The sequence below is a fragment of the Haliotis rufescens genome, unplaced genomic scaffold (assembly GCF_023055435.1).
Source record: "Haliotis rufescens isolate VD_foot unplaced genomic scaffold, xgHalRufe1.0.p SCAF_4, whole genome shotgun sequence".
NCBI lineage: Eukaryota > Metazoa > Mollusca > Gastropoda > Lepetellida > Haliotidae > Haliotis > Haliotis rufescens.
The window spans coordinates 63,151,763-63,165,193 of NW_025964112.1; the positions used below are offsets into that span (position 1 = coordinate 63,151,763).

At 39.6% G+C, this 13,431-nt stretch overlaps 1 protein-coding gene across 1 annotated transcript in view; it reads left to right on the plus strand.

Annotated features, from left to right (window-relative positions):
• Nucleotides 1-5,834: 5,834 nt before the first annotated feature.
• The window catches only part of LOC124112191, a 41,720-nt gene continuing 34,123 nt past the window's right edge, over nt 5,835-13,431 (plus strand). Inside the window, exon 1 of the mRNA XM_046472190.2 lies at nt 5,835-6,061. Within this exon, the coding sequence (XP_046328146.1) occupies nt 6,016-6,061 (46 nt within the window). The 5' untranslated portion in view covers nt 5,835-6,015. The remainder of the gene's footprint in view (nt 6,062-13,431) is intronic.

The following is a 13,431-nucleotide window of genomic DNA, read 5'->3' on the forward strand; positions in this document are numbered from 1 at the left end:
GTTAACGAGAGTATGAATGTGGTTACTCGCAAATCAACAAAACTCAATCTGCAGACCCGCCTGTTCTTTCAGCGACATCGGTACTGGAGCGTAGACGGCTGTGGTGCCGAGCAGTGGGTGGTAATCTACGGCGCAATTATACAAATCTGATTGTTCCCCACGGGCACTCCTCAAGTATCCCGCTCTGCTGCCACACGACGATGTAGCCACTCTTCTGACCAGGGAGACAACTCAATAGATATTAGCAAAACCATGTATCAGACTCATGATGTCAGACTCACAGAAAGGTGGACGGGTATTATTTCAGACTCATAAATAGATGGGCGAGGATAATTTCCGACACATATTTAGGTGGGCGGGTATTATGTCAGACACATATAATAGGTGGGCGGCTACTATCTCAGACTCATATATAAATTTAGGTGGGCGGGTATTAGATCAATTTTCAATTTCAATTTCTTTAGTCAACGTACTGAGGAGGCCACAGGCCTATAGTACAATCATGATTACAGGAGCAATTGGTACAATCATATAATTTCCAAACTTGATTTTCTTTGTATAAAAGAATGATATATGTACATAGAAAGATTTCTTATGGTTTCGATGTTGCTAGTGGTCAGTAATAGTTTAAACTTAAATGTACAATGGTTTATATGAAAATATTTTGGTAAATATACTTTTCTTAGTTCATCATAATGCGGACATACTAGTAAAAAGTGATACTCGTCCTCAATTGATCCTAGGTCACATAGTGGACAGAGTCTATTTTCAATCGGAATATTTTGATATCTACTTTTTTCAATTAAAAGATCGTGTGATGAACATCGGAATCTTGCAAGTGCTACCCTAAATTTTCTAAGGCTAACACTGAAAAGGTATTGCTCTGCAATGATATATGACTTGAAACTGCTATATAACAGGGACTTTGGTGAACGCGTTAGAGTTGCATTCCATGACTGAAAATATAAATCTTTTAATCTTTGTGTTATAGCATTTATGAACAACTTCGGATAAGCAATTTGTTCTAATTTAAAACTGTAACCAAAACCACAATTATTCAGCAGGTTCCTTAAGTCGGTTACCTAATTTGTTTTGCCATTGCTATCATACAAACACATCATATTGTAACATTTCTTAGGGAATCTTGAGGAGGGCATATTAAGTAGTCTTATCCAATATTTTATTATTTTCAGACGTGCTTCTATACACAAAGGGACTCGTCCACATTCACCATAAACCATCACGTTTGGGGTATTCATTTTAACTCCTAAATATTTCTTACAAGCATATAAATGAACTTTTTCCAGAGCATCTATTTGTGTATATCCCCCAATTTCTGCCCCATATAAAAGAATGGGTTTAATTTTCGTGTCAAATATTTTGAAGTATATTCTATAGTTTACAGCCCCAACATTTTTTAAACTACTGAACATGCCCAACAATATTTTCTTTCCCTGTACAGCAGCATTATTTCCATGTGTATTCCATGCCAACGTATTGGAAAAATACACACCTAAATATTTATAACCCTTAACTACTTCTAAACACTGACCTTTAAATAACCACTTTTCAAACCTTGATAATTTGCCACCTTTTTTGAAAACAACGATTTTTGTCTTATTTATATTAATTTTCAAATTAAACTTATCACAATGAACTTCTAATTCTGCTATTTGTTTCTGCAATCCTTTCACCGTACTAGAAAACATGATAATGTCATCAGCAAATAACAGAAGGAAAAGCTTGACAATGTCTGGATGAAGTTGTATACCATCTGTACAGTTCTGATGAACAGCTGTAGCTAGTTCATTAATAAAGAAGACAAACAAAAAAGGGCTAAGTATACATCCCTGGCGTACACCAATGCTGCAGTCAAAAGCGATGGACATTACACCGTTATTTCTTATATATGCTTTTACATTTTTATATATGCTACACAATAGTTTTACCATTTTACTGCTCAGGCCATGCTTGGTAAATAAAATCCATAATTTACTTCTATCCACAGAATCAAAAGCTTTAGAGAAATCAACAAATAAAACGTAAAATTTACCCCCTTTGCTTGATATATAGCGCTGAATGAGACTATACAAAATAAAAATATTGTCCGTGGTTGAGTATCCTTCCCTAAATCAGACACATATATAGGTGGGGTGGTATTATTTCACACTCATATATAGGTGGGCGGGTATAATTTCAGACACATATTTAGGTGGGCGGTTATTATGTCAGACACATATATAGGTGGGCGGGTATAATTTCAGACACATATTTAGGTGGGCGGTTATTATGTCAGACACATATATAGGTGGACGGGTATTATTTCACACTCATATATGTGAGCGGCTACTATCTCAGACTCATATATAAATTTAGGTGGGCGGGTATTATGTCAGACACATGTATCGGTGGGGTGATATTATTTCACACTCAAATTTAGGTGGGCGGGTATAATTTCAGACACATATTTAGGTGGGCGCGTATTATGTCAGACACATGTATCGGTGGGCGGGTACTACCTCAAACACATGTATACGTGGACGTGGACTATCTCAGAAACATGTTTATATATAGGTGAGCGTGGTCTATTACAGACACATATAAATGTATCCGTGGTCTATGTAAGACACATATATAAGTGGGCGTGGTCTTTCTCCGACACATACACAAACATGAATAGGGAGACTCGGACTGTCCAAGAAAGGGATTTATTTAATCAAAGGTAAAACGAAACACATCGATGCACATATTTCAGTATTCACACAGAGTTCACGTCTGTCAGGGGTCATCCTGGGCATTTGATTGGCTGATTGTGAAACCTGACCTTAACCGGGCTCTTTTCGCTACCTTATTTCGTTCCTATTTCGACAAGAGCAGCGTTTTGTTTACTGCACTACTGTGCTGCGTCAGTCCAAATTCTTCAGTAATGATGAACTGTCGAACATTCGTCCAGCAAAGTACATTATCAGCTCCATATGCATTGGATAAAAAATTAAAAGCTTCAATACGATATTGTTTGTCTGCTAATGCAGATAGGACACATCCGTTGTTTCTAGCGCGAGTTGTCCTGTTTCCCTCATCTAGCCTACTTCAAATAATATAACGGAGCAACGTCCGGCATCTGAACGTGGTTTCTTCTAGGCTACATCTACAAGAAGTGTACACGAGCAATGTCATCACCTAAACGTAATTTCTACCAGGTTACACCTCCAAGAAGTGTTCACGAGCAACGTCCGGCAGCTGAACGTGATTTCTTCTAGCCTACAACTATAAGACGTGTACACGAGCAACATCAGACACCTGAACGTGATTTCAGCCAGGTTACATCTCCAAGAAGTGTTCACGAGCAGCGTCAGACATCTGAACGTGTCTAACGTATGTTAACTGAAGAAGAAATCTGCCAATACCATAAGTCAGTACTGTCAACTTTTGACTTGACTCTAAAACCTGAACACATGATTTTTCCTCTTTCGTCCTTCATTCCAAAGCTCAATAAAAATCCGTACAAAGAGCGATATATTGCTAGGTCCAGCAAATGTACCACCAACTCCATGTCTCAAGGTGTAACCATAATCCTTAATACAACCAAGGAAGCACTTTCTTTATATTCACAGAAAGTATTTGAGACAAGTGGAATTAATACCATGTGGATTCTCAAAACTCAAAGGATTTACTTGACTTTTCGCAATCTCAGAAGAGAACCAAGTTCCATTCTGTCCAAACATTTGATTTTTCAACTTTGTTCACCACTATCCCACATGACAAACTTAAGGGAAAACTTCGTTCCTTGATCCATGGTGCTTTTGTTACAAAACGTGGTGACCTCAGATACAGTTACGTGTTCAGAGGTTCAGGACAACTTGTGAAAAATGAAAGCAAATGCCATCTGAAGTTTACTGAGAAAACAATAATTATGTTAAATGCTGGACCTCCTCACTGATAACATCTACATAAAATTTGGGAGTAAGACATTTGGTAGTAGGCATCATCATGGGCACCAATTGCGCTCCCCTTCTTGCTGACCTGTTTCTTTATGCATATGAATCGGAATTACTGTTCGGATTGGCAAAGAAGTTTAACTTGAGCTTCAGCTATATCGATGATCTGATATCGTTCAATAACAATCAAATAGTCAATTCCCTTCCTATGCTTTACCCACCTGAACTAGAAATAAAGGCCATCAGTGAGACCGCATCATCTTTCGATCTGTGCATACAGATTCAAAACTCTCTCCACAAGACTGTATGACAAGAGGGATGACTTCAACTTTCCAACAGTCAACTTTCTCGTCATGTCGAGCAATATTCCTGCAGCTCCAGCAGATACAACTTTTGAGGTACAATCGAGCTTGCTCTTTCTATCAAGATTTTAAAGAACGTCATATAACTCTTGCTCAGAAGGTGTTTGATCCAGGTTACAGCTTTCAAGGCCTCAGTAAAGCTTTCAAAAAGTTTAATGGTGGACATGTAGAGAACATTTCAAAATTTGAAGCATTTGTTACAAAAAACTGATGTCCGATGCAATTCTCTATTTTGACTTATACACTATGTCCCCGTGCATTTTCATGTGAACAATTGACTTACCTTTGCATGTGTTTGTGATGGGTGTTCACCTGTGGGGCAGGATACGCTCACCTTTTCGCGAACACCTGGTGTCATCACTAATTGATAGTGATTCATAAACACATGCTCATGATATAGTCGGGATCTATTCGACATGGAAATAGTTTTGTCGCTTTATTTATTCTACTAGGCTACATCTACAAGACGTGTACACGAGCGTCACACATTTGAGCAAGATGTAAGCTTAAGGAATTCTATAAACTGCATAATAATTTTGAATAAATGTAACTGGATCTAAATGGAAAACACATGTCTATCTCAATTCTACCATCAGAAACTTAAACGTGAACTCTGACGTCAGCCAAGAGTGAGCGTCCTTTGTTTTGAATGGCTTGTCGATTTCAGTTCAGGAAACACCGATAAAAAACTTTATACAAAGAATGGCACTTTGTATAGTCATACTGCAGGGTACGCGGTACTCACACATGAGCTACTCACACACAAAGCAGACAGTGTGTAGTACAGCTACTTCGTAAGCCAGCATGAAGCGGGCACTCTACAGAAGACTAGGCAAGCCTTTAGTCTACACCTTAGTCAGCAATAGTCAAGGTCAGCGTAGTTCCGGTCGATTTCCATCGTGTTTTCTGCGCAAAATGTGTTGCCATGTATGTGAATCGAGTATTTCACAAATGCATGGATGAATAAAGGTTTACCATGTGTTTAACTGTGATAGTGTGAACTATATGTTCAGCAAGTGTTTAACTGTGACAGTCTGCGAACTATATGTGTAGCATGTACTAGTGTTTAACTGTGATAGTGAGTGTGCAACATGTTTAGCATGTACTAGTGACAGTGTGTACTATATATTTAGCATGCACTAGTGTTTAACTATGACAGTCTGTGCTATATATTCAGCATGTATTTAAATGCGATAGAGTGACCACTTGTTACCAGCTGTCAAATGTATCCACGTGTACCTATACACTGTCAATAATAACATCATTGTGCCTAACTTGTCTCCAGTTCACACCAGCAAGAACATGGTGGCAGTTTCATTATCCCTCTCTTTTCAAGTGTCACCTCTCAACGGCTATGCAAACGACAACCACAGCGTGACCGCCTATTTTATTCTTCAGATCTAATAATCGAATCTGGTACACTTAATCACCCAGTAGTGGCATTATTTAGCTGACGCGGGGAAGTATACGATAAGCAAGACATTCAGGCGTTGTCGTTGAAAGCAGAAAACTCGTCTCCATTCATGCTTCACGCCACGGCAGAATATTCAGACGCTAGCCAGCTCTTATAGAATGTTCCTACCTATTTCAATTACAATATGACAATCTTTTGATAGACGCGACAGATGGCAGCCTGTATTAAACATCTGAATTACACGCCCATAGTAAGCACATGTTGGTGCTGTGAGAATGCTACGTAATAGCCACTGCAAGAAATGGACCTCAAGGTCTATGGAGTAACAACTAGAGCTGTTATCACAGGTCAGTAATACTATGCATTCATTATTTCCTTATTCTTATACTATATTCTAGTACTTTTCTTCTAAAGGAAAACAAAATGACGGTACTTGTCTTCATGATAATACCATATTATGGTTCCTGTAAATTATACACTGTTATATGCTTTTTCCAAATATTATTTTCTTTGATTTGGCTTATACCTGTACTGAAAACGTCTTCTGTGTCAGCTCATAAGTCTGGTAACGAGCAATTTAATGCATAGCTGCAAGTGTAAATTCCATTGCGTGTACTGTGTAAAAAAAATATCGCCTCCTTTGTTAACATAACCGAACAGCGTATTTAGGGTAATTTCAGGTATAACATACTAATAATCTCGTAAACAGCAGCTGTATACGACGAGTGACAATGCCTGTACCGCCTACAAGTCGGACAATAGCTCTAACCAAACGCAACAGAAAGAAGGTCACAGCATAATTCAATAACGCCCTATGTCAATTCCATGTAAGGTGCAACCATATTCACTGGTGTTCCACGGTACTAGTGAACTTGATGTAAACACGGTCGTACGGTTGTAGAATTTAACCACCATTATAGGTATTTGTTTTAGTGAGTGAGTGAGTGAGTGAGTATGGTTTGACGCCGCTTTTAGCGATATTCCAGCAATATCACGGCGGGGGAGACCAGAAATGGGCTTCACACATTGTACCCATGTCGGGAATCGAACCCGGGTCTTCGGCGTGACGAGCGAACGCTTTAACCACTAGGCTACCGGAGAGCCCTATTTGGTTTAGTAAACAGAGCCATAGGTGTTATAGAACCATAAACTCATTTGACATTAATAGTACACACTTCAACTATCAATATAGTTTGTTTGTTTGTTGTTTAACACCGCACTCAGCAATATTCCAGCTATATGACGGCGGTCTGTAAATAATCAAGTCTGGACCGGACAATCCAGTGATTGATATCATGAACATCGATCTACGCATTTGGGATACGATGACACACATCAACCAAGTCAGCGAGCCTGACCACCCGATCCCGTTTGTCGCCTCTTACGACGAGCATAGTCGCCTCTAACAGCAAGCATAGTCGCCTTACAATTACAGCAAGCATGGGTTGCAGAAGAACTATGTTAACCCTGATCTTCACGGGTCACTATCAGTATAGGTTCATTACAGAGTACACACAGGTATGAGTTATACGTATAAGACAGTAGTAGGTTAGGAAACTTTGCAGAATGATAAAACAATGGTGGTATTTAGAATTGTGTTAACGGCGTCCATTATTACTGAGAGGCGTGTGACTGGTGGCTAGTCAGCGATTGCTACGCTACCTATTGTTCTTGAAGATAAATATCAGATTATTCAATCTATACATGTTGCACACGTGGTTTTCTCTCATGTAAATAAAAGCCATAAAACCATTTCCATAATCATAATATATCTCTAGTCCGTTATACGATTCCGGCTAAGTATGAATTTATGAATCACTAAAAAAGTATCAATGTAGTTTTGGGACCAGGTGTTCGCGAAAAGGTGAGAGTGCCCTGCGCCTTTGGTGCAAATGCATGTGTAAATAGTTCCTACCTAGCTCTGACCATACTAGGCTATTGGAGAAGATGTTATAAAAATACCTAGGTGTGATTTATCATACCATAATACCGTGGTTCTAGACGGAACTATTAGGGAAGATGTTATCGACAGACATAGATGTGTTATCACACCGTAATGCCGTGGTTCTGGGCGGAGCATTTAAGGAAAATATTATTGACAAGTATAGATGTAAGTTATCACACCATAATACCGTGGTTCCAGACGGAGCTTTTAGGGAAGAGTGAGTGAGTGAGTATGGTTTTACGCCGCTTTTAGCAATATCAAGGCGGGGGACACAGGAAATGGGCTTCACACATTGTACCCATGTCAGGAATCGAACCCAGGTCTTCGCGTGACGAGCGAACGCTTTAACTACTAGGCTACCCGACCGCCCTTTATGGATGAAGTTATCGACAGACCTAGATGTGATTTATCATACCGTAATACCGTGGTTCTAGACGGAGCTATTAGGGAAGATGTCATAGAAACACCTGGATGTGATTTACCACACCATAATATTGTACTTTTATACCACTCGCCACCGGCCTCCGGGACGCATAACATTCCATGTAGCCCTCGTGATCCTGCTACAACTTATAATGTGTTTAATGAAGGGAACAACAATATCCCCCCCCCCCCCCCCCCATTTTATTAAATGGTCCACCCCTTAATGATACTGTACTAACGTGTGGTTTAACAATTCATTACTGTTGTTTTACGTATATACTTTTTATCGCATTGAACAAAAGAGTGTATTGCGATAGCACGAGCGATATACATCTCGTGTTATCGCTTTCTCGTCTCGTGTTATCGTTTCTCGTCTCGTGTTATCGCTTTCTCGTCTCGCGTTATCGCTTTCTCGTCTCGTGCTGGCGTTTTCTCGTCTCGCTGTATCTCTTTCTTGCGGCCGTAATTGAAGGCGAGAAAGCGATGTTACACCAAACTCATCCGAATACCAACTGACGCAGACGATAAGCTTGCGAGGCATTCTGGTCTTGAATTCCCGGTAATGTTCTGCTTGGAGAGGCTGTCCTTCAGCGAAGCAGCATCTCTGTGCCACAGCTGGCTTTGCACCTGATCAAGCTAACCACGCAACTGTTCTCGTGTCACATCAACGAATAACGTAATGTTCATGTAATTCTACTCTTACGTCCGTGTCTTTGTATACAAGCATCGATTTACAGTCTACCTTAAGATTTATGTATGAAATATGATGTTAGAACGAGAATGTAGGCATAACTAGACATCGACAGGTTTTGAACAGCTTGTGCCGTCTGCAACATTTAGCTTGTACAGAGAAGAGAACTCACAGCCCTGTGTCACATTTCTCTTACTACATCAGCTGTACACACGATGAGTTTGTTTGTTTGTCTGTTTGTTGTTTAACGCCGCACTCAGCAATATTCCAGCTATATGACGGCGGTCTGTAAATAATCGAGTCTGGACCAGACAATCTATTGATTGACATCATGAGCATCGATCCACGCAATTGGGATGCGATGACATGCATCAACCAAGTCAGCGAGCCTGACCCTCCGATCCCGTTAGTCGCCTCTTACGTGTGTATTGTTTACGTCACCCGGACGGCAGTGTTGGCGTCACACTAGTAACGACGCCATACCCGAAGATTGTTGAGGTCATTCGACAATTGTGGTTTTCTGAGGCGGCGGTCGTGATCAGTGCATTTTTGTTTTTAAAAGGAGAGCACAAAGGGATTAAGAATATATGGGTAATAAAGAATTAAGAAAATATAGAGTTCACGACACTCATGAAAGAAGTAATGTATTACCCTCGATCTCCTTCGAGAAATACAAGAATTCTGACCCTCGGTTCGTAAAATCAGTATGACCCACATGCTCGTATAATACTCATTTAGTATTTATGCACTGTGGTGTAACAGATACTTGCACCGATATAGGAATGCATATCAGGGGTTGTAGAAACCATAAACGTATCGTATCATAGCAATAATGTGTTAGCAGTGATTCCCAATTTTAAACGCAAAGGTAAACCCTGAGATAGGGAAATGCAAAATTGTGAAATTAGTAATGACCACAAATTGAATGTATAATCAACAAATTAAATTAAAACACACAATTTTAGGTTTATAGTAAGGGCTCTTTACTAGGTCAAATACGTGGCAGAAGCAATAATTAACAGGCCCTTGAATTAATGTCACATGTCTTGAAACAGGCCTGTCATTGGTCTTGAATCCGGAATAGTGTCTCAACTGGCAGGAATTTTGGTATTTACAGAAAGGTATCCACATGGATGGAAGTCAGGTCGTAAAAAGGCTTCGAATCTCCCATGTCGCTCTCATAGAAGTAGCCTTCTAAAAACTGTCACATCACGAAGTTTCTTGCTATGTTTATTTACAACAACAAGGGGCGGTAACTCTTATCAAACTTCCTGTTATAATCTGACCACTTACTTACGCTTCAAACACTTTCTGACCTTGACAATCACTCGAAATATACAATCTCTACTGCTGCATAGTCAATGCAATCATGCATTTTCATATAGTGTGATGGATTTCATGTGCTAATGTACGTTACTATATCTTAGGGGCACTGGTGGCAAAGTCGTCTAAGGCGCCGCGATTTGCTGTGCAGAGTTGCGTCCCTTGGGCACGCCAGAAACCTATGATTGTGGGTTCGAATCCCGGTTCGCCCTGGATTATGTTTCCAGGTTTGTCAGCACCATACCCGTGCTCGTGGGTTTCACTAAAGTGGTAAACGTCTGAGACTTGCATCACTTTGGACTTTCCTTTCACATTAAGCTGACACGCCGCGATACAAACTGTATTACTGTTAAAAGCGGCGTTAAACCCAACTCACTCACTCACTCACTCACTCACTCACCCACTATATCTTACCGAGTTTGATTTCCCTGCACACTGTTGCACCGTGAACATTGTTTGACACGGACATTCATAAATTACACAAACTGTCCATGTAGGTAGTTAGATTCGAAAGGAAAACTGCATATTTTATCAGGATATCAGGATATCATGCAATCTAAACCGTGATTCATATAATGGCCGCGGAATTGACCTGATCAGTGCACTTAAACAGTGTGAAAATATGCTGCACTGATATTTTCCATACGTAGTTTAAATACTGTGCCGCGGTGCCTTATCACAACCAATATCACTTCCTGCTTTAATTATCACTAAATTCAAGAATGTATTTCGTCGTCACAGAATGGTGGCAGCATAAATGTGTAATTTCGAAGTCTAGAAACCTGTAAATATTTGAAACTTCAAACACTTCAGGCTAACAGTCTGGAAGGATATGGACAGGTAAAACACGAACCATCATCAAGTATGACCAGCACGTCCATTCCCGTGACACTTTCTGAGATAAAACCCCAAAATATATATTGGCTTAAACTTGTTAGGTTGCTAGGCCACAGATATGTAAAGAATAGCCGTAGTATGTTGTACTACTATGATGTGGTAAGGTTAGCTGGTTTCACGTATAAAAACAACTTCTTTGTACACATGGGTCGGTTGGGGAGCCTACTGGTTGAAGCGTTCGCTCGTCGCGCCAAAGACCCGGGTTCGATTCCCGACATCGGTATCCCCGCCATGATATTGCTGGAATATTGCTAAAAGCGGCGTAAAACCAAATTAACTCGCTCACACACTCACTTTGTACACATTGTTTTGTGAATGTGTGGCTGAACCAAGGTGTGGAAAATGTAAGCCATTTTATTCATATCTTTACTCAAAGATTGACAGAAACATTTTTATCAGAATGACATGATAGCACGAACAACAACCTATTACTTCGAAGTTACGATTTGTCCATTGCGCACTGGAGTTACACTGGTTTCAGTCAAGAATTTGTAATGGGCCAAAGATAATGGGTGTATAATAGAAGCTAAAACAGGCCGAATTCGGAGTTGATTTGGAAGTATACATGTGCATTGTTCAAAGAAATAAAAGCGACAAAACCCTTTCCAAATTTTATGAGAAATCTCTGCCCAAAACAGAGTCGATTGTACGATTCCGACAATGTCATGAGCATGTGTTTATGAATCACTACCAAAAAGTAATGCGAAAAGGTGAGCGTACACTGCCCCACCGGTGACATCCGTCATAAACACATGCAAAGGCAAATCAGTTGTTCACCTTAGAAAGCACGGGGAAATAGGGTACAAGTCAAAATAGGGAATTGCATCGGACATCAGTTTTGTCACTGATGCCTCAAATTTTGCAATGTCCTCCACATATCGACCTTAAAACTTTTTGAAAGCTTTTCCTGAGGCCTTGAATGTTGTAACCTTGATCAAACAACTGAGCAAGAGTTGTATGACGCTCTTTGAAATCTTGGTTGAAAGAGCATACTCGATTGTATCTCAAAAGTTGTGAAATGTAAACACCAAAGGCTGGCGCTGCAGGAATATTGCTCGACAACAAAATAGTTGACTGTTGGAAAGTTGAAGTCATCTCACTTCATACTGTCTTGTGGAGAGTGTTTTGTCACTCTGAATCTTTATGCATAGATCGAAATATGAAACAGATGAGGCGGTCTCACTGGTCTCCTTTAATTCTAGTTCAGGAGGGTATATTATTAGAAGGGAATTGACTATTTGATTGTTATTGAACGATATCAGATCATCGATTTACATGAAGCTTCAGTTAAACTACTTGTCCAAATTACCTTGTTTTGACTTTGCCAATCCCAACAGAAAATCCGCTTCATATTCATAAGGAAACAGATCCACACGAAGGGGAGCGCCATTGGTGCCCATGGGGATGCATACTACTCGCCCGAGGTTATCAATGAGGAGGTTCAGCATTTCTCATATTGGTTTCTCAGTAAACTTCAGAAGGCTTTTGCTTTCATTTTTCACAATTGTCCTGGTCACCACGTTTTGTAACAAAAGCCCCATGGATCAAGGAATGAAGATTTCCCTTAAGTTTGTCATGTGATATAGCGGTGTACAAAGTTGAACAATCAAATATCTTCACAGAATTGAGCCTAGTTCATTTCATAGATGGTAATAATCCTTTGATTTTTTTGAGAAACTACATGGTATTAATTCCACTTGTCTCAAATACTTTCTGTGAATATAAAGAAAGTCCTTCCTTGATTGTATTAAAGATGATGGTTAATCTTTCAGACAGGGATTTGGTAGTACGTTTGATAGACCCAGCAATGTGTCTCTCTTTGTACTGATTATTATTACGCTTTGGAATCACGTTTTATAATCAAGACAAAAGTTGATTGTACTGAGGAGGGGAAGCTAGAACATGGATTGCTGAAATTTAAGCATATTTGGAAGCATACAGATTACATTTAAGAGTAGAAGCTGATACCAGGGCGAAATTGAAGCTAAATTTATAATATGAAAGTGCGTTAAATTACACTGAGAAAGCAAGGAAATTGAAGCATAGTTGGTGGTATGCAGGCGAATTGATGTAAAAGAACTGATGAAAAGACATGGCTGAAATCGAAGCTGACTGGATAATATGGAGGTTAGTATTACACCACATTTTCAAGGAGCATAGTATTTAACACAAGTGTTCATATGCACTCATTCAAACATCTTTTGAGTGAAGTGACATAGAGAACTGTGAGACCTTATATTATCTCAATTATAAATTAAATCAATACCAAGTTAATATGGAGGCTGGTACAGCCAGGTTTCTCAAACCCATTACTCAGAATAAAACGACGCCTTGTTTCTCAGGCATGGCATAATTTGTATTCAATGCAAAGTGAGGTATTTGTAAAGCTATGATTTCATGCTATTCTCGCATCATCTCGTGTCCTGTCACGTGACATA